General features: G+C 51.2%; 1 protein-coding gene across 1 annotated transcript in view; it reads left to right on the top strand.

Moving 5' to 3' along the window:
• The first annotated feature begins 354 nt into the window (after positions 1 to 354).
• Positions 355 to 27,108, top strand: part of Dtx2 (deltex E3 ubiquitin ligase 2) — a 30,536-nt gene continuing 3,782 nt past the window's right edge. The window contains 8 exon segments of the mRNA XM_042686518.1: positions 355 to 460; positions 1,944 to 2,030; positions 8,514 to 8,869; positions 11,807 to 12,180; positions 12,182 to 12,444; positions 19,406 to 19,506; positions 23,579 to 23,719; positions 26,203 to 26,276. Of these exon segments, the coding sequence (XP_042542452.1) occupies positions 8,602 to 8,869; positions 11,807 to 12,180; positions 12,182 to 12,444; positions 19,406 to 19,506; positions 23,579 to 23,719; positions 26,203 to 26,276 (1,221 nt within the window). The 5' untranslated portion in view covers positions 355 to 460; positions 1,944 to 2,030; positions 8,514 to 8,601.

Below are 27,108 nucleotides of genomic sequence, written 5' to 3' on the forward strand. Positions count from 1 at the left end.
TCTATGAGACCCTTATCTCCAATTAGCCACCAGAAAACTGCAAGTGGAGCTGTGGCTTAAAGTGGTAGAGCACTAGCCTTGAGCAAAAGAGCTCAGGAACTGTGCCCAGGGCCTTGAGTTCAAGCCCCACTACCGACAAAAATTTAAAATAAAGCAATAATCAGAAGGAGTCAGTAATGAACAAAAGGCTTCTACGAAAACAAAACAGATGAAGGAAGACTACACATACCTGAAATAAACTTTGGGTTCAGCGTCCCCCTCCCTGTTCCCCCTTCCGCGGCAAGGACTACATTTCCCAGAAGGCCCAGCTCACCGGGCATGCGCAGCAGGCCGCGTCCCTCGCGCGGAGGCAGCGACGCAGAGTTTCCCTCGGGCCGCCTCCCGCTCGGCTCGCTCGGAGTCGGCAGCGCCGCCGTAGCTGCCCGGGCCGCAGCGGGGCGCGGCGGTTCCCACAGCTACGGTGAGAAAGGGCGGCCCACCTGCTCGTCGTCCGGGCCTGGGGTCTCGAGGGTGGCAGAGGGGGCCCCGAGACGAGCCGGAGCGGGCAGCGGGCGGTCGCGCGGGCTAGGCAGGGCCGGGGTCGAGGTCCCGGGGGTCCCGGGCGTCTCCGGGGTCCCGGGCGCGGGGTCGAAGCTGGGGGCGCCGCCGGCCGGCAGGGGACGGGCGCGCCCCAGGACCCGGGGTCCCGCAGGACCCGGGGTGGCGGCGGGGACGGAGCGCGGGACTCCCGATCCCGGGTGCGAGTTCTGCCGGGCGGGGACCGGGGCGGAGGACCCGGGCCGCACTCGGCGCCCTTTGCCCCCCTAACTCCGGCTTCTCCTGCCGGGGCCAGCTTCCCGGAAGCCCCGCTTCTGGGCCTCAGAGTCACTTTTGGGGAGTGCGTCGTGAAAGGTGAAGGGGAGTTAGTTAGAACCCGCTTCCCTGTCGGGGAGCCGCGCTCGACCCCGCCCTCCTCCCCTCCCCGGCGGGGTCGCCGCTCCCGGGTGCTAGCCGCGGGGACCTACACGTCGAGGTGAGGACCCTGGCGGCCACCCTGGGACTCAAAGAGTGCGTGCCGTCCTAGCAACTCTAGGGTTCCAGAAAAGTACACGTTCTGGTAACCGAAATCACACGTTCTGGTCCCCGAAATCAGGGCTCGGTATATTTAGGTTTATCCGGGTAGCTAGGCTCTTTGTTCATTTGCTGTGTGACTTTGGGAACTTTTTTTTTTTTTTTTTTCCCTCCTCTTTTCTTGGGTGCCTTTGCTGCAGACTGGCCTCTGAAGTTGTCTCTGGCCTTTCTTTCTTTCTTTCTTTTTTTTTTTTTTAAGGCTATATTTGGCCCCTTGGTGTCAACGCCTCACACCTGTAATCCTGGCTACTCTGGTGGCTGAGATCTGAGGATCACAGTTCAAAGCCTGCCCAGGCAGCAAAACAAAACAAAACACTTGTGAGACTCTCCAGTTAACTACCAAAAAGCGGGAAGTAGAGCTGTGACTCAAGTGGTTGAGTGCTAAGCCTTGTGCAAAAAGAAGCTCAGGGACATTGCTCAGGCCCTGAGTTCAAGCCTTAGGACACACACCTCACACAAAAAGGCTACATTTTTTTTTTTTTGAACCAGTATACTGCACACACAGAGCTACATTTTTTTTTTTTAAATCATCACACACAAACCTATATTAAAACAACAACCATCCCCTTGGTGGTTGGGTGGGCTGAGAAAAGTCCTTCTTAACCTTTTGCTCTGACCAAGAAAATAAATCTGATGATTTTTCGGTACCCAGCCACACAGCATATGATCCAACATCTGTCTCGTGTATTAGGTTTTTTTTCCCCCCACAAGGCTGTGTTCTCAGTTTAAAACTTGATCATCTTCTTGTTGGCAAAGGTGCCTTGGAATTTGTGTTGCTGAGTCAGCAAGCCCTTCAGATTTGCCAGTTTTTGTTGTTTGCATTTCATATCAAGATGGGAACTGAAACAAGTTATTCCTCCTAAAGATATGGTGTCTCCATCAAGAAGGGACGGTGTGTGCCAGCCCTGTGGAGAGACAAGGTGAGCGCCAGGGGGAATTTACTTTGCAGCCTTTTCAATCTGGTTTTCAAAAGAGAAGACGGGCACAGGTGGGGGAGGCAGAATTTGAAGTCTTTAGGAATGAAGTGAGCCCTGAGGGTTGGTGGTTGATTGTCAGCTGTCACATATAAATTCAAGTGGCTTCTTGCCAACTGCCTCTCCTGTCTAACCAGTCTTAGAGGACGCGTCCATTTTAAGACATGCTTTATGGGCTGGGAGTGGAGGACACAAGTCACGATGATGTCTATATTTGAACTGGAAATGTTCTTTTCTTTAGTGGCACCAACCTTTCCTGGGTGCCAGACAAAATCTGTCTTCTGGCATCTTTTTTTTTTTTTTTTGTGGAAATACATACCACTGTCAGTGACAATGTGTTGTCTGTGTTAGGTGATGAGCTGAATCACAGGGCAGAGCTCTTCTGCTCTAGGAGGGGTAGGGAATGAGGTCAGAAGGTTCTAGAAAGTGATAGTTGAGGTGAGTTCTGAAGAAAGTAGAAAGTGGGAAGAAAGTTTGGCAGAGGAGCCTTCCAAATGCAAAGTCATGAAGCTTCTGGATCCAGGCTGGCCACTGCCTTCGCTTACCAGCGCTCGCAATGGCTAGAGCAGTAAGTGGCTGGCATACGGTGTCTCCCAATGTTAAATGTACAAGCAGCTTGGTCCTCAGTGCAGTGGTGGTAGAGTGGCATTGAAGGAGTGGAACCTTTGAGAGGCAGAGCCTAGAGGAAGGTAATTAGGTCAAGAAGGCTCTACACTCATGAGGTACTAATGCTGGAGTTGCAGGTGGGTTGTGTCAACCAGGATAAAGCAAAGCTTTACATGTCTGTGTTTCTGCTTCTTTGTTTGTTGTGACTGATGTCTTAAGGATCATTTTTTATTTTTTTAATTTTGGTGTCAGTACAAGGGCTTGAACTTGGCCTGGATAATGTTTTTTTTTGTTTTGTTTTTGTTTTTTATCAAAAAGGCTGGTACTCTCAATGCCTGAGCCATACCTGCAGCTCTGACTTTTTTTTTTTTTTGTCAGTCGTGAGGCTTGAACTCAGGGCCTGGGCGCTATCCCTCAGCACTTCAGCTCAAGGCAAGTGCTCTACCCCTTGAACCACAATGCCACTTCTGGTTTATTGGAGGTAAGAGTCTCATGGACCTTCCTGTCTGGGCTGGCTTTGAACCATGATCCTTAGATCTCAGCCTCCTGAGTAGCTAGGATTATAGGCGAGATCCACCTACACCTGGCCCAGCTCTGATTTTTGCTGGTTAATTCTCTGACTTTTGCTGGTTAATTGGAGATTGTCTGCTTGGGCTGACTTTGAACCTCGATTCTCAGATCTCAGCCTCCTGAGCAGCTGGGATTAAGGCATGAGCCACAGTGCCTGAAGTGCCTCCACTTATAGTCATGAGTCAAATAAATCTCTAAATTACTCAGCACAAGGTGTTCTGCTATAGCAGCACAAAAAGGATGCTTTTTGTGCTCTGGGAAGCGAAAGGATTTTCCCCAGAATTCTTTCTTCTTTCTTCTTTTTTGTCCTAGGGCTTGAACTCTGGGCCTGAACGCTGTCCCTCAGCTCTTATCAGCTCAAGGAACATACTTGTGGGATTCTTCCTGACAGTCTCTTCCACTTTGTCAGCTGTTGGTACAGGAGGGAACCAATGAGAGCTTTTTCCCTCAGTTGTCCAGAGTCTTGGTAAAGATTTAAGTGGACACATGTAAAGGATATACCAGATACTGTGGGAAGTTGCTAAGGGGGTATGTTCTCCTTGGAGCCATCAAGGAAGGCATAGATTGGGCCTTGGGGCTGCTGCTATAGCTCAGGTGCCTACTATTCATGAGGCTGGGAGTTCCATTCCCTGCACCATTAAAAAAAAAAAAAAAAGCTAGGTGTGAAAGTATGGATAGGCTGGTGGGGATGGGATTCAGAGTGGAGCAGAGGCCAGGAGGTGGGGAAGACTGGCTGTGCATAGAAGCAGATGTCTTCGCTCTTGAGGACGCATCAGAATTGGGAGATAGATGAGAGAGGATACTGGAGGGAAGCACTCTGGCAATTACTGTTGATACGAAGGGAAAAGACATAATAAGGATGGGCTTTGTCCACCTAAGGAACTAGAACTTTATCCCCTAGACTGGGGAGGGGTGGAGGAAACAAATGGAAGAGACTAAGTACTGTACTTGAAGCTAGGTAGGATTGCTAGTACATGGCCTTTAATTCTAGATACTTGGGAGTTGGAAATAGGAGGATTGCTGTTGGAGGCAGTCTGGGCAAAAGTTATGCAACACTCTTTTTTTTTTTTTTTAAGTTTTTTTATCGGTCATGGGCCTGAACATTGGGCCTGGGCGCTGTCCCTCAAGGCTCAAGGCTAGTGTTTTACCACTTGAGCCACAGCGCCACTTCCAGCTTTTTCTGCTTATGTGGTGCTGAGGAATTGAACCCAGGGCCTCTTGCAGCCAAGCCACGCACTCTACCACTGAGCCACCTTCCCAGTCTGAAAAAAACTAAAAGCAAAAAATTTAGTATGGCTCCAGTGTTAGAATGCTTGCCTCGCAAGCCTTCCTTTAATGTAACGTTAAAAAAAGTACTTAATCTTGCATTTGTATAAGATGGACAAGGGGAGACAGAAGTAAGAGAAGCCAAGGTGCTATCTGGAAAAGGGTACCTTTTTTCCTTAGTACTGGGATTAAACCATTTTTTTTGAGCCACAGCTCCATTCTTAATTTTTGGTGTTTAATTGGAGGTAAGAGTCTCATGGACTTTCCTGCTTAGGTGGGTTTTGAACATTGATCCTCAGATCTCAGCCTCCTAACTACTCAAGCTAGGATTATAGGCATGAGCCATCTGCCTGGCTATTTCCACTTTCTTTCTTCTTTCTTCTTTTTTGTCCTAGGGCTTGAACTCTGGGCCTGGACGCTGTCCCTCAGCTCTTATCAGCTCAAGGCATGTGCTCTACCACTTGAGACATAGTGCCATTTCCAGTTTTCTGGTGGTTAATTGGAGATAAGAGTCTTATGGACTTTCCTGCCCTGGCTAGCTTTGAACAGCGATCCTCAGATCTCAGCCTCCTGAGTATCTAGGATTACAGATGTGAGCCACTGATGCCTGGCTCTACTTTTTTTAAGATACCTTTATTGATTGATCATCCTTAATTTTAGCATGGTGATGTTTTTGTTTTTATATTTGGTGTTCTTGGTCTTGTGTGAAGGGTATCTTTGCCTTTAAAGAACTTGGCCTCTAGGGGAGGGCCCTGAAGGAAGTTGTACTCAGATGTCAGGTGAGCATTGCTATTAGAAGTGTTTGCTTCCTACTGGGCTGAGGTGAATGAATGAAGGAGGGATTTGCAGGGAAGGAAGAGACAAGAAGTGGACACGTGAGATGAGCATTCTTAGTGGGGTTATGAGACAGTTTGGCCAGTTCTGGGCGCTGTTAGTAGGTACAGGTGGCTGGGGACAAGGGCTGTGGAGCTCAGGAGAGTGTTGTTGTGAGGCTATACATGGGTGATCTGCGTGCAGGACCTACTGATGGGGACAAGTGGAAAGAGAGAGGCCAGAAAGGCCAGGGCCTAACAGTCCAATGCCTTGCATGGTGCCAGGGTGCACTTGGGGCTCCTGGGGCTGGGGGGCCTCCAGGGCATGCTACTTACTATGCAGTGGGATGCTTTTACCCATCATCAGGTTCTGTTAGACGGCAGGCAGCCAGGAGAGCAAGTTCTCACTTTTGGAGAAATGCTGGTTTGGAGAAGTGTTTTCTACCCTAGGAGAGTGGAGGCACAGTGATAGATATTTGGAGTAGGGAGGAACGTGGGCTCTGCACATCACAGCCTGTGCAGCCCTTCACAGTTTTGTTCATAAAGTTTTATCAGAACACTCCAGTTAGTTTATATATTGCTGATGGAAAAATACCATATTGTAGGATGTTTAAGTTGCCTCTTGGTTGAGGCTTTTTTCAATTATCAATTATAATAATAATATTTTTCATAATTAAGAATACCCTATAGGGGCTGGGAATATGGCTAAGTGGTAGAATATGCTTATCATGCATGAAGCCCTGGGTTCGATTTCTCAGTACCACATAAATAGAAAAAGCCGGATGTGGCACTTTGGCTCAAGTGGTAGAGTGCTAGCTTTGAACAAAAAAATCTCAGTGCCCAGGCCCTGAGTTCAAGCCCCAAGACTGACAGGCCAGGTGTCCATAGCTCAAGCCTATAATTGTAGTTGATCTGAGGATCATGGTTCGGTCAGCCTAGGCAGGAAAATCCATGAGACTCTTATCTCTAGTAAGCTACCAAAAGGCTGGAAATGGCTCTTGAGCAAAAACAAGCTCTGGGAAAGTGCCTAGGCCCTGAGTTCAAGCCCTAGGACTGCTGTATGTGTATGGGGGTGTGTGCATGTGTGCTCTCACACACAAAAGAATTCCCTACGTAGCCCCTATCATTAGGTGCTGAAATAAAGTGGCCTTTTGAACTGCAGCTTTGTGCTGGCCAAGGCTGTTACAGACCATGAGTACACTGACTCAGGGCTGTATGGTAAGTAAATTCCTGGGTTCAAGTGGAACCCCAGCGGGCATGCCTGCCAACAAGAGAATGTCCCCTTCTTTGTCCTCTGGGACCTCCAGCTTGTAGTCTACCTGGACTCTGTCCAAAGGGAGTGACTGTTCATCATCTTGAGTCTCCAGTGCAGAGGCCCTGAGTCTATGCAGCCCTCATGCCTGCCTGGGAAGCTCGAGCCAAAGTTCCTGGCTCCTTTGTTGTAGAATGTGCGAGCTTGTTGCCCAGAGAAGATACACTGGAATATATCCATGGGCTGCCCAGGGAATGAATGGCAGCTCTGGAGACCCTGCCTCAGAGGGCGGGCCTCTGGCTTGTGCCTTGGGTGCTTACAGAAGCTTGTAATTTTAAGGAGCCAGCCTTGCCCAGGGTATCCCAAATCTTCTCCCTGGCAGCTCTGTGGCAGGTGTGTGCAGTGTTCTCCAGGGCCCTCCCCACCCTGTGCCCTAGGTGGCGGAGGTGAGAAAGGGCGGAGGCCCCACTTGGGGTACTTCATGCTGTCTTTCTCGGTCTCCTGTGTCGGCATTTCCATTTTACAGATGAGAGCGAGCTAGAGATGTGTTGAGTGTGACAGTGGAGACCTTGGGTTGCTTCCAGATGCTTCCAGGGGCCTGGTCTTCACATTCCCCTGCAGCTGTAGGGAGTGGCACAGCCTAGGGCAGTGTAGAAGCCTTGGCCCCAGCCTGTGGCTTTCCACATGACTGTGAGCAAGCGGGTGCAGCTGAGTCTGTTTCCACACCTGCAAAACAGGGAGCGTGTACCTAGGGGTGGGGGGAGCCAGCTATGGTGTGAATAGGATGGTGAGCCCAGCGTCCTGTGTGGATGTCTCACCACTTCTCCCTTCCTCCTTCTGCTAGCAGGAGCCCAGGCAGCATCCAGGCGAGCCTTGCTCTCTGTACAGCTACTTAGCAGGATATGTGTGACCTTGGAAAAGTCTGAGCTCGTCCTGCCTTGCCTTCCTCACCTAAAGTAGGAGACTTGCTACGAGACCATGGTACATTTGGTCACTTGGTTTGTTGGGCCCTGTCCTCATACTCTAAGAGCTAGTGCTGGGGGCAGTGTCAGGCACCCTGGCAGACCTCCTGTTGAGGGACAGCTTTGCTCATGTCTTCAGCAATGTTCTGAGCTACTACATGTAGATCCCTGAGTTGAGCACAGGCCCCTCACTAAGGCCCTGCTGGGTTCTTAACATACAGCTGTGAGCAGGGCACTCTTGTGGGGCTGGAGGCCAGGGGCAGCTATGCCCTTGTGTGGTTCAGTAGTGCTGAGTAAAGAGCTAGGAGCTCATGTGACAGCCATGTGCCAGGTGGCCAGGAGAAGCCTTCCTGAGCACAGAGGATGCAGCCAGGGCACAGGGTGTGGACCTGAGTTACTCGGAGAAGGATGTCCCGAGATGGGCAGGGGTTTGTGAGTGGGAGCCTGACAGTGGTCACTGAGGACTGGGGAAGCTTGGAGAGGCCCAAGGGGCACTTTCTTATTTTGGGCTTTTTCTGTGGTCAGTCTTGTGCAGGAGCAGCCTGGAGATGTGGAAAGACAGAACCTGGCCTGTATTGCAGCTCTGCCATCGGCCCTAGGAGGTCCTAGAGTGTCTCCTCCTACTGGAGATAACATGGCTGACCTACAGCAGAGTGGATGTTTCCTGTGACCTACAGGCAAACCTGGGCTGGGAAGTGTAGACTCTTATATAAGTGTAGGACTCAGTCCAGGATCTGGGATGACAGGGAAGACAGTATAAGAGGACCAGTCAAATAGCTGGGTCATAGGGGAGGCAGATGTTCCCCGAACATGCACGGAGCTAGGCAGGCTGCAGGACTGACTTGGAGTTCCCCTGCTTGTCACTGATAATTCCCTGTGCCTTTACATATTTTGGAAGCTTGTTTTCTTTCCCCATTACCAAGGCTGTGTGCGGGTAATTGTGTGTCTGTCTTGTTTCCAGGTCCACTGGAGGTGCTGGGCAATGAATCCAAGACTGCTGCCCAAAGTGCTCTAAAGCCATCTGGGGAAGCAGAGGGCATTCCAGGAAGATGGCCATGGCCCCAAACCCTTCCCTGGCTCAAGTATACCCCAGCCCTGTGGCAGTGGCTGTGTGGGAATGGCGGGATGGGCTGAACACCTGGCACCCCTACAGTGCAGCCGTCTGCAACTACATTGAGCAGCAGTTTGTCCAGCAGAAGGGTCAACGCTTTGGGCTGGGGAGCCTGGCCCACAGCATCCCCTTGGGCCAAGCCGACCCCTCACTGGCTCCCTATATCATCGATCTCCCCAGCTGGACCCAGTTCCGCCAGGACACTGGTATGTCCCTTCTGCCTCTCCTATAGAATCTGAGCACGTGCTTTGGACTAGATACCATGTCAGGTGTTGGAGTTACAGATGTGACTTACAGAGATTGTCCACACCCCTGAAATGAACATATCTGAGAGGTAGATCTATAGACCAGCTAGTACTCAGGTGAAGAGAATCTCATAGTAATAGAGGGTACTGTGGAGCACGTTGTGGAGGCCCTCCCCCTCATCTCCCAGACCCCAGTGCCTGCTTCCTTAGTTGGCTGGCCAGCATGGAAGCCTAGTATATCTTGATTCTACTAGGGAGAGGGCCTGTTGAAGCCGGACATGGGGCACAGGAGAGATGAAGCAGATGGGCTGGGAATGTGGTTTAGTGGCAGAATGCTTGCCTAGCATGCATGAAGCCTCAGGTTTGATTCCTTAGAACTACATGCACAGAAAAAGCCAGAAGTAGGGCTGGTAAGGTGGTTCAGTGGTAGAGTGCTTGCCTCCCATGCATGAGGCAAGCATGGGCAAACCTTGGGTTTGACTCCTCAGCGCCACATAAACAGAAAAAGCTGGAAGTGGCGCTGTGGCTCAAGTGGTAGAGCGCTTGCCTTGAGCTAAAGAGCTGAGGAACAGCACCCAGGCTCAGAGTTCAAGCCCCATGACTGACCAACAAATAATAAAGGAAAAGCCAGAAGTGATGCTGTGGCTCAAGGGGTAGAGTGTTAGACTTGAGCATAAAGAAGCTCAGGGACAGTGGCCCTGAGTTCAAGACTCAGGACTGGTTTAAAAAAAGAGAGAGATGAGGCAGAGGATGAAGAATATGAGGTCAGTCTGGTCTACATAGTCAGACCCTGTATCAAAAACAAAATAGACCAGCTAAAGAATATGGTTAGACTTGAAATTAAAGGGAGTGGTAAAGCCAGACGCTGGTGGCTGACTACCTGTAATCCTAGCTACTCAGGAGGCTGAAATCTGAAGATCAAGGTTCAAAGCCAGCCTGGACAGGAAAGTCCATGAGACTCTTATCTCTAATTAACCACCAGAAAACCAGAAGTGGTGCTGTGGCTCAAGTGGTAGAGTGCTAGTCTTGAGCTGAAGAGCTGAGGGACAGCGCCCAGGCTCAGAGTTCAAGCCCCCAACTGACAAAAAAAAAAAGATTAATCCATATTAGACAATCACATAGTAATTTAAAAATTTTTAGACAAGAAATGCCATGGTGTAATATGTGGAACTAGCAGGAATAGTTCAGTGTGGTTGTCTGTTACTTAAATACTCATTCTTTTTTTTTTTTTTTTTGGGTCTGGTCGTGGGGCCTGAACTCTGGGTCTGGGTGCTGTCCCTCAGCTCTTCAGCTCAAGGCTAGCACTCTACCACTTGAGTCACAGCGCCACTTCCGGCTTTTTTCTTTTTTGCTTATGTGGTGCTGAGGAATCAAACCCAGGGCCTCATGCATGCAAGGCAAGTGCTCTACCACTGAGCCACCTTCCCGGCTCAAATACTCATTCTTAAAAGGCTGGCTGAGAAAAAGTAAATTATGGTAATAGTTGTGTTTTTTTTCCTCTTTTTGTACTGGTACTGGGACTTAAACTCAGGGGCTCAGCTTTTTTGCTCACAGCTGACATTATATTAGGCTAGTCCCACTTTCAGTGTTTTTATTTTATTTGTTTATTTGATTTTTGTGACATTACTAGGGCTTGAACTCAGGGCCTGGGTTCTGTCCTTTAGCTTTTTCACTCAAGGCTGGCGCTTTACTACTTGAGCCACAGCTCATACTTTTAACCATTGGTAGTTAATCAGAGATGAGTCTAATTGCTTGGGCTGACTTTGAACCATGATCCTCAGATCTCAGGCTCCTGAGTAGCTAGGATTACAGGCCTAGGCCACTGGCACCTAGCTTTCAATGTTTTTTAAAGTGGAGATGTAGGCTGGGTGCCTGTCGTTCATGTGCTTAGGTCCTGCATTCAAACCCCAGTACTGGTGCACACAGACACACACACATACACAGACACAACAAATAGAGACATAGAAGTGTCATCTCTAGAATAATTTTTACTTTTTGGTGCTTGGGATTGAATCTTGGACTTTGTTAGTGCTAAGCAATCCTTGGAATTTTTTGTTTGTTTGTTTGGTTGTGGCACTTGAACTCAGGGCCTGGGCATTAAAGACTAGCATTCTACCACTTTGAGCCACAGCTCCACTTTTGATTTTTGAGTGGTTAATTGGAGATAAAAGTCTCGCAGGGACTTTACTGCATGGGCTGGCTTTGAACTGCTATCCTCAAGTCTCAGCCTCCTGAGTAGCCAGGATTTCAGATGTGAGCTACCAGCTCCTGGTGCTTGGAAATATTTTGAGGACTAGTTTTGCCTATTGCCTTTATTCTGTTCTCAGCACTGGAAGTGTCCCTGCACATCTCTGTACTCTACTTCTAGATCTGGAAGACTAGCCATCGCCAGCCCTCCAGTCATATGTTCTTTTTTTTTCCTGTTTGGTCAGTCTTGGGGCTTGAACTCTGGGCCTGGGTACTGTCCTTGAGCTTTTCAGCTCAAGGCAAATGCTCTACCACTTGAGCCACAGCATCACTTCCGGTTTTCTGGTGGTTAACTGGAGATAAGAGTCTCATGGCCTTTCCTGCCCAGGCTGGCTTTGAACTGTGTTCCTCAAATCTCAGCCTCCTGAGTAGGATTACAGGCGTGAGCCACCGGTGCCTGGCTCGTACCCCAGTCACATGTTCTTGCATGGCCTTATGTACACCAACAGGGATCATTTTGTTTTGTGAAAAAAAGAATTCTAGAACTAGGAATATAAGTTAGTGGCAAAGCATCTAGCATGGGTGCAGCCTTAGATTCTATGCCTAGCGCTATATATCTAACAGGAAAAGACTTGTCAAATTCCCTGTTTTGTTGTGTTTTCAAGGAGTGGCTAGCACATCCCTGATTATGTGCTCTGCTCTTTTGAACAGGAACCATGCGAGCTGTGCGCCGGCACCTATTTCCCCAGAATTCAGCACCGGGCCGAGGCATTGTCTGGGAGTGGCTGGGTGACGATGGCTCCTGGACGGCCTATGAAGCCAGCATCTGTGACTATCTGGAACAGCAGGTGGCCGGAGGCACCCAGCTTGTGGACCTGGCTCCCCTGGGGTACAACTACACCATCAACTATGCCACCCACACACAGACCAATAAGACTTCCAGCTTCTGCCGAAGTGTGCGGCGCCAAGTTGGGCTACCTTACCCAGTGACCACCGTCATCGCTCCACCAGGCCACACAGGAGTTGCCTGCTCTTGCCACCAGTGCCTCCATGGCAGTGGAACTGGCCCTGTGTCGGGCCGCTACCCGCCACTCCATGACCAACCTTCCTGCATATTCCACCCCTCAAGCCTCCCACAGGACTACCCTTGTCTTTGGGGCCCACCAAGCTTTTGCCCCATACAACAAGCCCTCACTCTCTGGGGCCAGATCCGCACCCAGGCTGAACACCACCAACCCCTGGGGTGGGGCAGTCACTGCCCTGGGGAACCAACCCTTCTTCCGCTCCAGCCTCTCCCACCTGGGACCACAGCTTCTGCCTCCAGCCTCATCCACTTCCAGTGGAGCCAGGTATCATGTCCCTCAGGTCATTGTCCTGGCCATGGATTGGCTTCGGCTTTTATGTACTGAGAGGAGCACCTGGGTCACTGCAGAGTGGCCCCTGCCCTTCTTGGTTGTCTCTGCTCCATTGTCTCATGCCACACAAATGCTGAGGTGCCATGGCCCTATGTAGCCTGGAGTGACCTGGCCTTCACTGGGTTAAAGTCATCCTTTCACTCCTTTGGGATTGTGTGGTGCCAGGTTATAGAGACCTGGCCTGTGCTCGTGTGCTACATGGCATGTGTTATACCTGAAGACATTCCAGTAGCTGTGCACTCACTGATTCCCCTCCTGGGCCAGACACTGCCAACCCCCAAATCCTCAGAAGAGGCCCCAGAAACCTAGAATGGGGAAAGCATGTGGTGCAGGGTGTGGAGCCCACAGGTGGCATGGGCATGGACCGTGTGTGACCCGGTATGGACCAAGTTTGTTGGCAGTTGTTGTTTTTAAGGCAGTCTTACTGTGTAGCCCAGGCTGGCCTTGAACTTACTATCTTCCTGCCCTTCAGCCTCTGAGTGTTGGGGCCAAGTGGCATTTTAAAATCTTGGCTAAGAGGAGTACACTTCAGCTGGCTGATAGGGGCTGCACTGTGCTTACTGCCCAGTGTTGAGTGTGGAGAACATAGATTTGAGAGGACAGCAGCATGGGACTGCCTTCTGAGGGAGAGAGACCTGGGTGGGAGGTAGCAGAGTCTGCAGCCTGTAGCTGTCCTGGTCCCCAGGGAGAACAGTGTCTTACTGATCTGGACTGCTGATCAGCCATCTTGTGAGGTGACAGACCTGGGCAGCTTATGTGCAGCTAGTATTTGTTCTTATGGGTTTCCCAGGACCTGACCAGCATTGTTAGGTACAGGTCAGGCTATGGGAGCAACTTCACTGGTCTGCATGATGTACTTAAGCTTTATAGGTAGGATCATCAACTTGAACTTCGGCCACACAGCCAGAGGTGGCAGAAGCAGAATTAAACCTGGCCTCAGGACATGTAGAGAGTCCTTGAAGCCCTGGGATGCAGTGTGAGGCAGGGTAGAAGCCACTGCAGTTGATGAGAACAGGTCTGGATAAGGAGGATGATTGGGATGGGGTCCGAGTTTTCCAGGCTGCTGCTTCTTCCAAAGTTGGGGCTATGGACCTGGCCTCTGGGAATGGCAAGTCCAGTGAGGTGTTACTGCTCACAAGTGTTCTCCCATTGCCCTCAGATGCAGGAGTCCCATTCAGGGACCAGGCCCTTCATTGCCGGTCCTGAACAGTGATCAGAGCTGCAGCTTTCCAACTCAGGGCCTGGGTGCTGTCCCTGAGCCTCTTTGTGCTCAAGGCTAGCACTCAACCACTTGAGCCACAGCCCCACTTCCAGTTTTTAAGTGGTTAATTGGGGATAAGAGTTTCAGGGGGACTTTTCTGCCCACCTAGCTTCAAATCATGATCCTCAGATCTCAGCCTCCTGAGTAGCTAGGATTATAGGCATGAGCCACTGGCACCTGGCTCCTGGGGCTTTTTAAACATTGTTTTGAGGCAAGTTGCTACACGCTAACTAGAGGTAGGATTCTAGGTTGAGTCAGGTGACTTAATGGGGCTCTTTTTTTTTTTGTTAGTCGTGGGACTAAAACTCTGGGCCTGGGCACTATCCCTGAGCTCTTCTGCTCAAGGCGAACGCTCTACCACTTGAGCCACAGTGCCACTTCTGATTTTCTGGTCATTAATTGGAGATAAGAATCTCTCGGACTTTTTTGCCTAGGCTGGCTTGAACCGCAATCCTCAGATCTTAAGTCTCCTGAGTAGCTAGGATTATAGGCGTGAGCCACCAGTGCCTGGCTTAATGGTGCTCTTAAATAGGGAGTTTCCATTGATCTTCCCCAAACCATCTTGTGTACTTGTCAGAGTCTCCCCCTCAGCTGCAGGCCCTGTGTGGAGGCTGGCAGATGACAGCAGGTCGTAGTGCCAGCAGTCCTCCTCTGGGTGCTGGCAGGCCATGCCTGTCACTGCTTGCCCTGGGCCCTGGGCTGGAGCTGGGAGGAACTGGGCCAGCTAGTGTGTTGGGTGCCACAGCCACAAAGTAGCCTGCGCCCTGGGATAGGTGTGCAGCCTTGTTCCCTTGAACTTTTTTGGAGCTAGGATGAGTGTAATTGCACCTGCACAGGCCTATCCAGGCCATGAGAAACAAGGCTTTTCCCATGTCTAATTTTGTAACGTGGCCTTCTTCACTTGCCCTCCCCGATGGATGAAAGAGCCTGTGGCCTGACCTTGGGATAACTGAAAACATCTGGTACCTTCTTCTCCTAGGGGCTCTGCAATGTTCTCAGAGCTAAGTGCACGTGTTAGATTGAGTGAAACTTGCCCTGCCCATAGAGGGGAACATGGCCATAGGCAGGCCGGGAGGAGTTACTGTTTGAGCAGGTGGCCCTCAGGCTCTGTGGAACCCATAGCCTTTGTTTTATTTTTGAAGTGCTCATGGTTTCCAGTCTACTTCTTGCTCAATCTGGATGAAACTGTCTGTGTGGTTTACTGGTGCCCCCTGGGAACATGGAGTAATCCTGGACACGCTGTGTCATTGGTAACTGATCTGCTAGGTGTAAATAAGTTTCCTGCAGCTGACAGTTATCGCTTTATGCATCAAAACACGTGTCCTAATGTGGTGGGTGGAGAACTTCCTGAATGAATGTGTCACGTGCACTGTAACAGAGGTAGGACCCCTTAGTTGGCATTTTTATGACTAAGTTGGCGTTTGAGACCAGTAACTAAAACTTAATCTGCAGGTATTTTTCTCCTCACTAAATGATCTTGTTAGGTGACTTTCCTCGTAGCTTATGTCTGCTGCCCTGCATGGATGCCCTTCCTTCAGCTGTGGGCCCAGGACTCTGGCTGTGGCTGCCTCTTGGCCTGTACACTTAGAATCCTGGGTTTAGGCTTAGGCAGGGCCTCACTTCCAGCCTGCTTTAGGCTGTTAGCTCATGATTCTTCTGTTCCCTCCTGAGACTATGCTGTTGAACTTGTGTGTTTCTGAAGTTTCCTTTTGCTCTAATACTACTGTGGTTTTCAATTCACGGATTGTTCAGAACCCCAAAGGCCTGCCTTTGTTTGCCTTCCTCTGCTCCTTAGAGACCTGGGAAGTTTGTATGGAGCCTTTCCACCTCCTGGAGCCTTCTGGATCTGTCCCTATTCTCTAAAGAAATTGAAGCTCAGGAAGAAGACTTGAGGTGCCCAGGGCACATAGCTCACGTGGGTGCTGGGAGCCGTTTCAGCATATCCAGGTTAGGTTTCCTTCCTCTCCATCCTCCTTGCTCGCTCCCGTGCCTGGGACTGTGAAATCATGTCTGCACCAACTATGTAGTCCTGTCCCACGTCCTCAGGCCCTTGTGGAGCTGTCCCAGGCTGGAAAGCCAGGTGGGCCTGGTAGGGAGCCCAGGAGTGGAGGTGAATGGCACCTAAACAATGGCTAGAACAGTTCTTGTGAAGGATGCTTAGTGGTTAAATGGTGCATACTTGAGCCTTTGAGGGTGAGTTTCTATCCCAAGAGTCCCCATCTTGGGAAATGTGAGGCCAGGTCCTTGTATTTCTTTCTTTTTTTTTTTTTTTTTGGGGTCCAGTCGTGGGGCCTGAACTCTGGGCCTGGGCGCTGTCCCTCAGCTCTTCAGCTCAAGGCTAGTGCTCTACCACTTGAGCCACAGCGCCACTTCCGGCTTTTTTCTTTTTGCTTATATGGTGCTGAGGAATCGAACCCAGGGCCTCATGCATGCAAGGCAAGCGCTCTACCACTGAGCCACCTTCCCAGCCCAGGTCCTTATATTTCTGTGTTACTCCTGAGACGAGAATGGGATGGAGTGTTCTGGAAGGATACATGTAGGGGTGACATGGGAAAATTTTATACTGAACTAGGTCAGCTTCTAGTTCTGTTCACTGGCATCCTCATTGCTAGTCCTGGGTGTGGGAACTCAGACTAGACCTTCCCCATTTGGGCCTCTCCTTGATGAGGGGGCTCCACTTCCTTGGTTCCTTTGTGAAGAGAAGCTGTCAGGAACCTCTGTGGACTGTGTAGGCTTCTTCCCCTAGCCCATTGAGTACTTGTTTTACAGAATTTGAGAGCCAAACTTTTTTTTTTTTTTAACTGGAATTCAAGACCTAGTGGTCTCACTAGGCTCTGAGCTTTTTGTGTTTATTTTAGTTTTTTAACCACAGCTAGCTTTCTGCTAGTTGAGTCATGCTTCTAGTTGTAGCTTTTTTTTTTTTTTTATCTGTTCTGGGGCTCGAACTCTGGGCCTGGGCTCTGTCCTTCAGCTCTTCATCTCAAGGCTAGCACTCTATCACCTGAGCCACAGCGCCACTTCCGATTTTTCTGGTGGTTAATTAGAGATAAGAGTCTCGGGGCTGGGAAGGTGGCTCAGTGGTAGAGCGCTTGCCTTGCATGCCAGAGGCCCTGGGTTCGATTCCTCAGCACCACATATGCAAAAAGAAAAAAGCCGGAAATGGCGCTGTGGCTCAAGTGGTAGAGCGCTAGCCTTGAGCTGAAGAGCTGAGGGACAGTGCCCAGGCCAGAGTTCAGGCCCCACGACCGGACCCAAAAAAAAAAAAAAAAAAAAAAAAGAGTCTCACAGACGTTCTTGCCTGGGCTGGCTTTAAACTGTGATCCTCAGATCTCAGCCTCCTGAGTAGCCTCTGGTGCCTGGCTAGTTGTAGCTTTTTGCTGATTATGTTTCAGATTTGCCCAGACTGGCTCCAAGTCTTGATTCTCAGATCTCAGTCTCCTGAGTAGCTGTGATAGGTGTGAGCTGCCAGTACCTAGCTAAGCTTTGATTTTTGGAGCTCAAGGCTCAAGCTCAGTGTTACCCTGGGAAGTTGATCTGGGAACCTGTGCTGGAATCTCACATCATTCACAAACACTTTCAGGGACAATCCCTTTTCCTCCCAGTCAGAAAAAAGGGAAATAGGCTCATAGGGACATACTTGCTTCTCATGGACACCTCTGGTATTCAGTCCCAGACCTTCTCTGCATTATCAGGGCCTCCTAGGTCTCCCTCACCCTTTTCTTCATGCTGAGAGTAGCTAAAGAGGGTAGGAGCTACTGCTTTTCTTTTGGTGGTTAACTGTGATTTGAGTCAAGGGCCCTTGGTAGGCAGGTGCTTTACTGCTGAGCCATACATACCTCAGATCTAAGCTGTTCTTTTTGTTGTCAAGCCAAGCAGGCTGTTTTGTTTTGTTTTGTTTTTTTTTGGGTCTGGTCGTGGGGCCTGAACTCTGGGCCTGGGCGCTGTCCCTCAGCTCTTCAGCTCAAAGCTAGTGTTCTACCACTTGAGCCACAGCGCCACTTCCGGCTTTTTTCTTTTTTTTTTTTTTTTTTTTTGCTTATGTGGTGCTGAGGAATCGAACCCAGGGCCTCAGGCATGCAAGGTAAGTGCTCTACCACTGAGCCACCTTCCCAGCCCCCAAAAGCAGGCTGTTTTAATTAAAAGAACATTCAAGATATTCAAACAAAATCTCTTTCTGAACTTAGGATAATACTAGAGTACCTGCTCTAAAAGTCTGCTCCAGACTACTCCATACATCAGCTCCAGCTGGGTATGAGGTTTCCTGTCTGTGACATGTGACTGGGGTAGTGTAGAGCTTGTGGCAGCCCCTGGAGCAGTGGTGGTTTGGGGACAGCAAGTGGAACAGAAAGGAGCTGGCCCTCCCCTGATCTGGGTTGGGCCCATCCCTGTGGAACAAAGGCCCTGGGAACTCCAATGTGGGACTATGTGGGAGGGTTTTGTAATCTTAATATTTCATCATCTGTTCTGGATTGGGATAGATGGGAGGACCTAGGAGTCAGAGGGAGGTGGAGCAGGCAGGAACTTGACCTTCTCTTCCCAAACCAAAATGGCCTGCATTTGTTACCATTTGAAACATTTAAACATGAGTATTTTTTTTTTGTCGGTCGTGGGGCTTGAACTCTGGGCCTGGGCACTGTCCCTCAGCTCTTCAGCTCAAGGCGAGTGCTCTACCACTTGAGCTACAGCGCCACTTCCGGTTTTCTGGTGGTTTATTGGAGATAGGAGTCTCACGGTCTCTCCTGCCCGGGCTGGCTTTGAACCACGATCTTCAGATCTCAGCCTCCTGAGTAGCTAGGATTACAGGCGTGAGCCACCAGCACCCGGCCTAAACATGAGTATTTATAACCAAGTGAATGGCATTGAACATAGTCACCATGGCAAGCTAGACCCTCGTTACTATAGGTTTTGGGTTTTTTTTGTTGTTGTTGTTGCTGTTTTTGTGGTTTTTTGGTGCTGGGGATGGAACCCAGGGCCTTGGACATGCTCAGCAAGTGCTCCACTCCTGAGTTATACCTCTAGTACCCATACTGTTATTAAGAAAACATCCCCAAAGCTTTATTCTGTACTGATTTTAGATTGACAGAAAGGTTACATAGTATAGAGTTCCCATACCTCCTGTACTTTACATTTCACTGTAAACATCTTCCTGACCACATTGTGGTGAGGACCAGAAAACTGCCTGTGTACAACACTTGTAGCTAAATGGTTTCACAGGATCCTGTGTGGGGTCCTGCTTTGCAGGTGGGTGTCTGTCATTCCTCCTGTTCTCTAGCTAGTCCTGATGCTCTTCAGTCCCTTATCTTATAGCTTCTGGTTCCACAGAGGTACTTAGTTCAATATCCCTTGACTTGGGTTTAGTTGTTTCTTGAGCGTGGACCAGGTGATGTGTTTCTGGCAGGAATCATGTATAGAGAAGGTCAGCAGATCACTGGCTGTGTTGGTCTCAATGGCTGATGGTTCACAGGAACCCCGACCTCACTCTAATGAAACTAAGTGAGCTTTGAACTGTGTGAGCTCCAGGATTGTGTTCTGGTCTACGAGCTGCCCAAGCAATCAGAAAAAGTAGAGGTGGGAAGGGGGCCTCGGCAGGGGGTTCAGCTCAGCTCCACTCAGCTTTCTCTCTTTCTTCCCAAGTGCCTCCCTCCCCAGTGGTGCATCCAGCAGCTCCGGGAACACCCCTGCCACGGTGCCTGTGCAGATGCCGAAGCCCAGCAGGGTCCAGCAAGCTCTCGCCGGTAGGTGCCTGGACTGGAGGAGGCAGCGGGCTGGGGGCCTCATCACCCTCCAGGAAACCTGAAGGTATCGCTTCGGGAAGCAGTGCCTGTTCCTATGATGGTGTGCCCTGAGGGAGTGAGCCTGGTGCCCCCTGCTCAAGCCCTCTGGCAGAGTCAGGCCTGATGATGGTGCTCTCAAGTGGACTTCCTACATCTGTCTCTGTGTGTGTGTGTGTGTGTGTGTGTGTGTGTGTGTGTGTGTGTGTGTGTGTGTGTGTGTGTGTGTGTGTGTGTGTGTGTGTGTGTGTGTGTGTGTGTGTGTGCTGGTCATGAGGCTTGAACTTGGGCTGGGTGCTGCTGAAGCCTAGTGCTCTACTACTTGAGCCACAATTTCACTTCCAGTGCTTTTTGATGCTTATTTGGAGATGAGTCTTATGAAATTCCCTGCCCAGGCTGGCTGCAAACCCCTATCCTCAGATTTCATCCTCCTGAGTAGTTAGGATTGTAGACGTGAGCCACCTGCATCTGGCTGCACATCCTTTTTAAGTTTTGTATGGAATTATAGATAGAGCCACTTTACTGGCCTGCAGGAGCCTCTGGGGGTTCTCAGAACGGGTTGGCTGTAGTTAGACCCTGATTGTTTTCTTGTGCTGGGGATGGAACCCAAGGCTTCCCTCTTGCTTGGCAAGTTGCTCTTGCTGCTGCTAACTTGCATGCCAGCCACTCTTGTCATCAACACGTGCCATTGGGTCCATCACGGTGTCTCTTACCCATGTTCTATGGGGCTTATAGGGGTGGAGCAGCTAGAAGCAGATTTGACCTTGTGGGAAACCCAAAGTGGGTACCAGAGAAGACAGGAAAGGGCAGCAGACTCCTGCCACTTGCAGCTGACACAAGGAAGCAAGTGATAGAGTTTGAGGTGGTCAGACAGGGCAGGCCTGTGAAGTGCAGTGAAGTGCAGGGGGAGGGCCAGCCTCAGACGTGGAGAAGGGAGCCTTCTGTCTAGATGGCTGGCAACACAGCGAGGAAACAGGGTGGCCTGTGGAGTCCAGCTGTCACCATAGTCTGTCGTCACAACAGCGACTCAGAGGAGGGCTGGCCCTGCATGTGTATTCACATTGAATCCCTAAACAACTCTGAGGTATGGATTTAGTCCCACTTTATGTTTGAGGAAACTGAGGCTCAGAGAACTTCAAAATCCTTCAGAGTCCTTCTGTCCTAGGATTTGGCTTCTTGTGTGCGATACTTTGGCACTCCTGAGTCTGGAGGGAGACTTGCTCAGATGTGGCTGTGGTATAGACAGTGGCCTGTCCCAGAGGCAGCAGCAGTGTGGAGTGCAGCCCAGGAAGGGCCTAGTCTCTCCCAAGAGAGCCTCAGAGGACCCTGGGAGAGCCCCTGGGCAGGTGGTAGAGGTAGGAGTGAGGAGGGCAAGGAACTGGGGAAAGCCAGGTGGGAGACAGTCTAGGGTCCTCTCTGCCCATTTCAGCTGTCAGCTCTGCTGGAGCCAGGAAGAAAGAGAGCAGAGTGCTGGAGGTGGGGCCCAAGTGGTAGAGGTCCTGAAACCCCAGTGCTGCCCCAAAAAGAACAGAACAACAACAACAAAAAACAACAAAGAACAAGCTGTGTTGCAGCATGGGAAGGGCCCTCAGACTGAAGAGCAGAGGACAGGGGCAGAGGACTACTACTGTGCAATTCTCCTACTCCTGGGAGCCACTGAGAGAGGTAGCTTAGCAATTGTGTCACAGTTATTTGCACTTGGGAAGCACATGCTCTGCCACTTGAGTCATGCCCCCAGCCCACCCTTTTTGCTTTTAGGATTTTTTGTGTTCGTGACTGGTTTTGTGGCAGTTCTAGGGTTTGAATTTAATTCCTCATGCTCTTGCTTGGCTTTTTTGGTCAAGGCTGTTCCTCTATCACTTAAGCCACAGTTCCACTTCTGGCTTTCTGCTGGTTAATTGGAGATAAGTCTTTTGGATTTGTCTGCCGTAGCTGGCTTCGTACACCAACCAGCAAGAGGTGACACTGGGTGTGAAACTAGGCAGGGAGGCCAGAGCAGGATAGACTTGAGTGCTGACCCTTTTCTCCAGATGAGGGGCCAGCCCTGGGTCAGATAGGGTTTTTATGATTGAGAGTGAGTCTGCAGATGGGGACTTCACATTCAGAGGCTTGGAGTGGGAGTTCTCTGGAGTGGATAGAAAGCCATGGTTGTTCAGTGGTTAGGTGATGTGTGAGGTTGTCCTTCACCCTTTGCTGCTGAGGAAGATGTGATGGCTTATTCTTCTTTTGTTGTTGTTGTTGGTCATGGGGTTTGAACTCTGGGCTTAGGCACTGTCCCTGCACTCTTCAGCTCAAGGCTATTGCTCTACCACATGAGCCACAGTGCCACTTCTGGTTTTCTGAGTGGTTTATTGGAGATAAGAGTCTCACAGATGTTCCGCGTGGCTGGCTTTGAACTGCGATCCTCAGATCTCAGCCTCTTGAATAGCTAGGATTACAGGTATGAGCCACCAGCGCCTGGCATGATGGTTTATTCTTGATACCCCATGTCAGATCCATCTCTTCTCCTGTCCATCATGCCTCTTACTTGCTACTTTCAAACTGAGCACTAGGAATCAGGTTCTGCTGGTCTGGATGGAGAGTGCTGTGGCTCCGGCCTTCTGGAGGCTGATGAAGGTGGCCCTGAGGATGTCTTCCTCTCTCTGGACAGGGTGCCCTGCGTGCTGGGTTGGTGGCAGTGGTGGGTGAAGGGAAGAAGACCCCTGAAACAGGTGTCTGAGTTGTTGACGTCAGAGGACTAGGAAGAACCACTCATTGGGAAAGAGGCTGAGTTGGCAGGGTGTAGCCCCTTTCCCCAGGTGACCAGTGACGTCCTGCCTGCAGGATGGGCTGGTACCTCTGCTGGCTGAGGGCAGATCTGAGCACAGTGGGCCCCGGGCAGGGGCTGGGTTCCAGTCAGGAGGCATGGTCAGCACTAAGGCTGTGGGCTCTGAAGGAAAGCTGCATCTACTCCAAATCCTTCCCACCTTTCTGCCACCTGCAATTGCTTGTCATCCTGCTCCTTTAGTTCTCAAGGGAACTGCACTTGAGCCCAGTAACAAGCTGGGGGTATGGGTGGCATTGTAGTGACTCTGGGTCTCCTGGAGTGTACTTTGGTGCCTCCTTCAGAGTGGCAGCACACCACCCCTGGCCTGATTCTGCCCAGTTAGGGGTTGACCTCAGCTTCTATCCCAAGCTGGGTTCCTTTGCCAGGTGAGACCTTCAGCAGCTGGTCTATCAGCCCCTACCCCCTGAGTTTTGTCTGGTGGGGCAGCGCTATCTGGCTCAACATATTGTAGGGGCCTTGGGCTTTGACCCTGAGTAAACCTGAGCCTGGCTCTAAGGCCTAGGAAAGCTATTCTCACTCTGCTGGCTGAGAAGCCAGAATGCCCTCCCTTGAGGGAGCGCTCTGGTCAAGGAGGAGGCCAGCTGTGCCAGGGACTCCACTGTGAGGTACTAGGTTATGGGGGAGTAGGAAGGAGTGCAGCTAGCCAGGACAAGAGAGGCCCCAGGAGGAGGGCAGCAGGGAGCTCTTGGCCTTGTTCTGCCACAGTTCCTTCCCTCGTGGACAGCAGCAGAGGAAGCTGGGCCTGGGTCACCTCAAGCCCCAAGCAGCCATGTCACCAAAGTAGCCACATGGGTGGTAGAAAGCAGGGTATGGTAAGCTGGGAGGGCACAGCCAGGCCTGTAGGCTCAAAGGGGTGGAGGGGGCGACTGAACCCTCAGAATCAAGAGGCTGGCCCTGTTGATCCAGCTTGGCAGAGCCCTGCCACTGCACTTCATGTGCTCCCCCCTGCATGGGTGCAGGGAGATGTCATCCAGGACTGCTTGGGACACCCTGGGATATACTCTATACACTTTCCTGAAGCGAATGACCGCACATTGCATGCTCTGGAAATCTAGAATCTGGCAACCTCCAGGTTCCCTAGGGCAATTCTCAGGTCCTCCTGGCTGTTCATGTGCCACCAGCTTGGACACCAAAGGATTGCGGGCATCGTATGCGAACTCCTCCCTCTAACGTTTCTCCCTCTGCATGTCTGATCTCGCACCCGTGCAGGCATGACAAGTGTGCTGATGTCAGCCATTGGACTCCCTGTGTGTCTTAGCCGCGCACCCCAGCCCGCCAGCCCTCCCGCCTCCTGTCTGGCCTCTAAAAGTCACAGCTCAGTTAAGAGACTGAGGAAAATGTCCGTGAAAGGTAGTTGCTATTCACAAATGCTCTCTGGCCTCTGTTAAGCCTCTTCCACATCTTGCTGCCTCTGACTCTCCTGCGCTCGTCGCTCTTGCCCTCGTGGCCCTCCACTTCCTCTGCCCTCTCTCCCTGCCCTCCAGCAGGCAGTGTGTGTAGGTGTGACTCCTGAGACTTACTTCCCTGGTGGAAGCTGGACAAAGTGGCCTTGTTCCTAGGGACACTGTGACTTTGTAGTCATGAAGGTGTAGATGACAGCTGGCTAAGGATTATGGGATGCCTTCCTTTTCAAGGGGCTGGTTTGTTTCAGGAAAGGTCCCCAGAGAGCAGCCCAGTGTGTGTGGCCAGGTAGCATGGCGTCCCGTTCCATCCAGTAGTCAAGAGATGGCCTGCCTGCAGAAGTGTTGCTTGAGAGGTCTGTGTTTAGTGGGGTGCGGGGCTCCAGGAAGAGGATGTGGTCAGCACAGAGCCTCAGAAGTCTAGAGGGCAGGTTGGGGGGGGGGGGTTGCAGGACTTAGGGAAGCTAAGCTGTGGACTAATGGCTCTGCTGGCCTGGGCCACCCCCACTCCTGCCCTCCCTAGCCGTGGCTCTGCTGGCCTGGGGCACCCCCTGCTCCTGCCCTCACTGGCCATGGCTCCCACACATTTCCCCATCATTGTCTGTGGCTCCTGTTCAGGTGAACAGGTGGCTTAGGAGCAGGAGGGATGTGCAGGTCAGCATGGCAATGGTGGCTGCTTTTTTCTGCCCTGATGGAGGCAGGCAGAAGTGTGGGGCTGCCTGGCAGCCCCCGGGCACCTGGGTTGTCTGGAAAGGACAGCCCTGCCTTTCTGAATTCAGATATGTGTCATGAGCGTGGCGGTCACCTGATGACTCACAGAAGCAAGTCTACCTGGGCCAGGGTACTCAGTTACAAAAGGGAGCTCATGCTTATGGCAAACAAGCTAAGAAGCTGATGGACTGCAAATAGATAAAGTGTAAACTTTGTCCCATTCTGCTATTCATAACAATCTTTCAAGACATTCAGGATTTGGAACTAAAACTGAAAACATTGGTATTGATAGCTAGTTTATATTGGCCAAAAACGTGTCCTGTGCTATTCATATGTCATGTATTTTCAGTATTGTACATCATTTGGAAAGGGCTATAATCTGAATTTCTAGGACTCATGGGTTCTTTGCTGAGTGGGGTCTTGGCAGAAAAGGGCCAGGAGGCAGTCTTGGCAGAGGGGCCTGGCACTCCTGTCAGGCTTGTGGTTCTGTGTCGGTGGGCGTTGTTTTCTTTGTTACCACAGCAGCAGAGTGTGGGTTCTAGGGGTCCAGATGGACAGGCAGAGGGGTGGGGTATTGTGTGTACATGCGGGATATGTCTGGGTTCTAGGGTGAGTGCAGGGTACACCAGCGTGGAGTAGGGGGTATGGAGTGTGGGAGTATGGAGTGTGCATCTGGAAGGCCAGAGGCATGCATGCATGGTGTCTCTCCGCTGGCCCCTGCCGCCCCCAGCTCTAGCTTCTACTTTGTGTCATTGAGGGAACTGAGACTCAAGTGGCAGGATTTGGAGTCAAACCCAGTGTCCCCTGACCCCCTCTGCTCCACCACACCGCCTGCCACCCCCATCTGGCTCCCTGTTCTGTTACTGCCTTCTCTGGTCTGAGAGTTAGACGCTGAGCCTGTTGACAATAAGACCTTGTGGCCTCTGGTCAGGGTTTGAGCTCAGGTTTAAAACAGGAGCCTCACAGTGACCCCTGAGGTGGGTGTTGGCTCCCTGCCAGCGCAGCTGCTTCAGGGGCCCTGCTGTCTCTGCAGCCTCCCCTGAGCCTGCAGGGGCTCAGCTGAAACCTTCTGATTAGCCAGCTGGGTTCTTGACCTTGGCCCAGGGTTGGTGTCCGGAGGTACAGGCCTCCTCCGCATCACGAGTAGGCGGTGAAGCGGGGGCCAGCGGCCTGCACTTCTGCTGTGAACTGAGTGGGCATGAGACAACCTCTCTTCCAGCACTGAAATGTACAGCGCTTTATGACAGCGTCATAAGCAGATGTGTAGGCAGATGCCCTGTGGGACAGGCTTCCAGACCCCATACACCCAAAACTTCCTTACACTGAGATGAAGTTGAAACAGCACCGCTAGAATGTACTCGGTCATCCTCTGTGGGAACCTGTTGTCACAGCTGCTCTTTGACATTTGCGGGTGTCTTGAGAAGGGCCTAGGTTTGCTTTCCTGGGGCACACTCTGGGAGGGGCATGACAGGCTGCTCTGTTTCTTTGTTTCTGCCTCCTCCAGGGCCTCCCAGGCTGGACCAGGCACCAAGCTCGTGGCCTGGGCGGGGCTGCCAGTATCCTGCGTGTGCTCCAAGGCTGTCCTGTCTTACGCGCTAACCTTCCCTCCTTGCCCTGCTAACATTTCCTCCTGGCAGCTTGGACTTCTGCCCGTCTGCTCTCCCTGGCACCACGCTGCCCGGCTCGCACACCCAGGACTGCTTATGTTCTCGTCTCTTGCAGGAGGGGCTCCAAGGCCTGAGCCAGAGCAAGTGATCAAAAGCTACACTGAGGAGTTGAAAACACCCCCTGATGAGGTATGTGTCCTGTGAGAGGCCAGGGCAAACTCCAGGGAAGGGGACCCCAGCCCACACTCGGCCTGCCAATTGCTTCCTAGGTATGCAGGGCTCCTGTGGGAGGCATTATCAGGATGAGGTGCCCTGGCTTCCCAAGACCTGCCATCACTGCCATCAGAGTTGAGCTGTGGTCCTGAGCAAAGTGCTTTCTCTCAGGCAAGAGGATTGGGCCTATCTCCCCAGCTCCTGGTCCCTCAGACAACCCTTGAAAGTTGTTCTGCATCTCCTGCCCTTCCTCAGCCCTGTTCCATTTTGTGGAGGCATTCAGCAGGGGGAGAGGCGCAGAGAAAATGAACTCACAGGACAGCCCGTAAGACCCAGTTGGCACCCAGTGTGCCGGCACGTAACCTGGGACCTTCCATGCCACATTCTGAGTTGGGCGTGTGAGAAATCCAGATGGACAGAAGCCTGGGATTTGTCCTGGACTCCCGCCCTTCTTCGGCCTTCTCCAAACTCAGCTCCGGCTTTCTCTTTTTCCTCTTCTTCCTTTCCAAGCTGCTAACCATGCAGCCAAACATGGCCAGCTGCTTATTTTCTTTTTTGGAGGCAGCTCTGTGTATCCCAGTGTGGCCTTAAACTCATGATCATCCTGCCTCAGCCTCCTGAGTGCTAGGATTATTGGTGTGCGCCATCATACCTGGCTCATCTGGCTGCTAAAATGCCTCAGCTGGGTCCTGACACAAGACTGCTCCAGCTCCTGAGTGCAGTACTCAAGACATAGCCCTGTCCAAGCTCTAGGTTCATTGTTGACCTGTACATACCCCCTTCTGGTTCAGGCCTCAGGTGGTCCCTT

The sequence above is a fragment of the Dipodomys spectabilis genome, unplaced genomic scaffold (assembly GCF_019054845.1).
Source record: "Dipodomys spectabilis isolate Male_0828 unplaced genomic scaffold, ASM1905484v1 ptg000098l, whole genome shotgun sequence".
NCBI lineage: Eukaryota > Metazoa > Chordata > Mammalia > Rodentia > Heteromyidae > Dipodomys > Dipodomys spectabilis.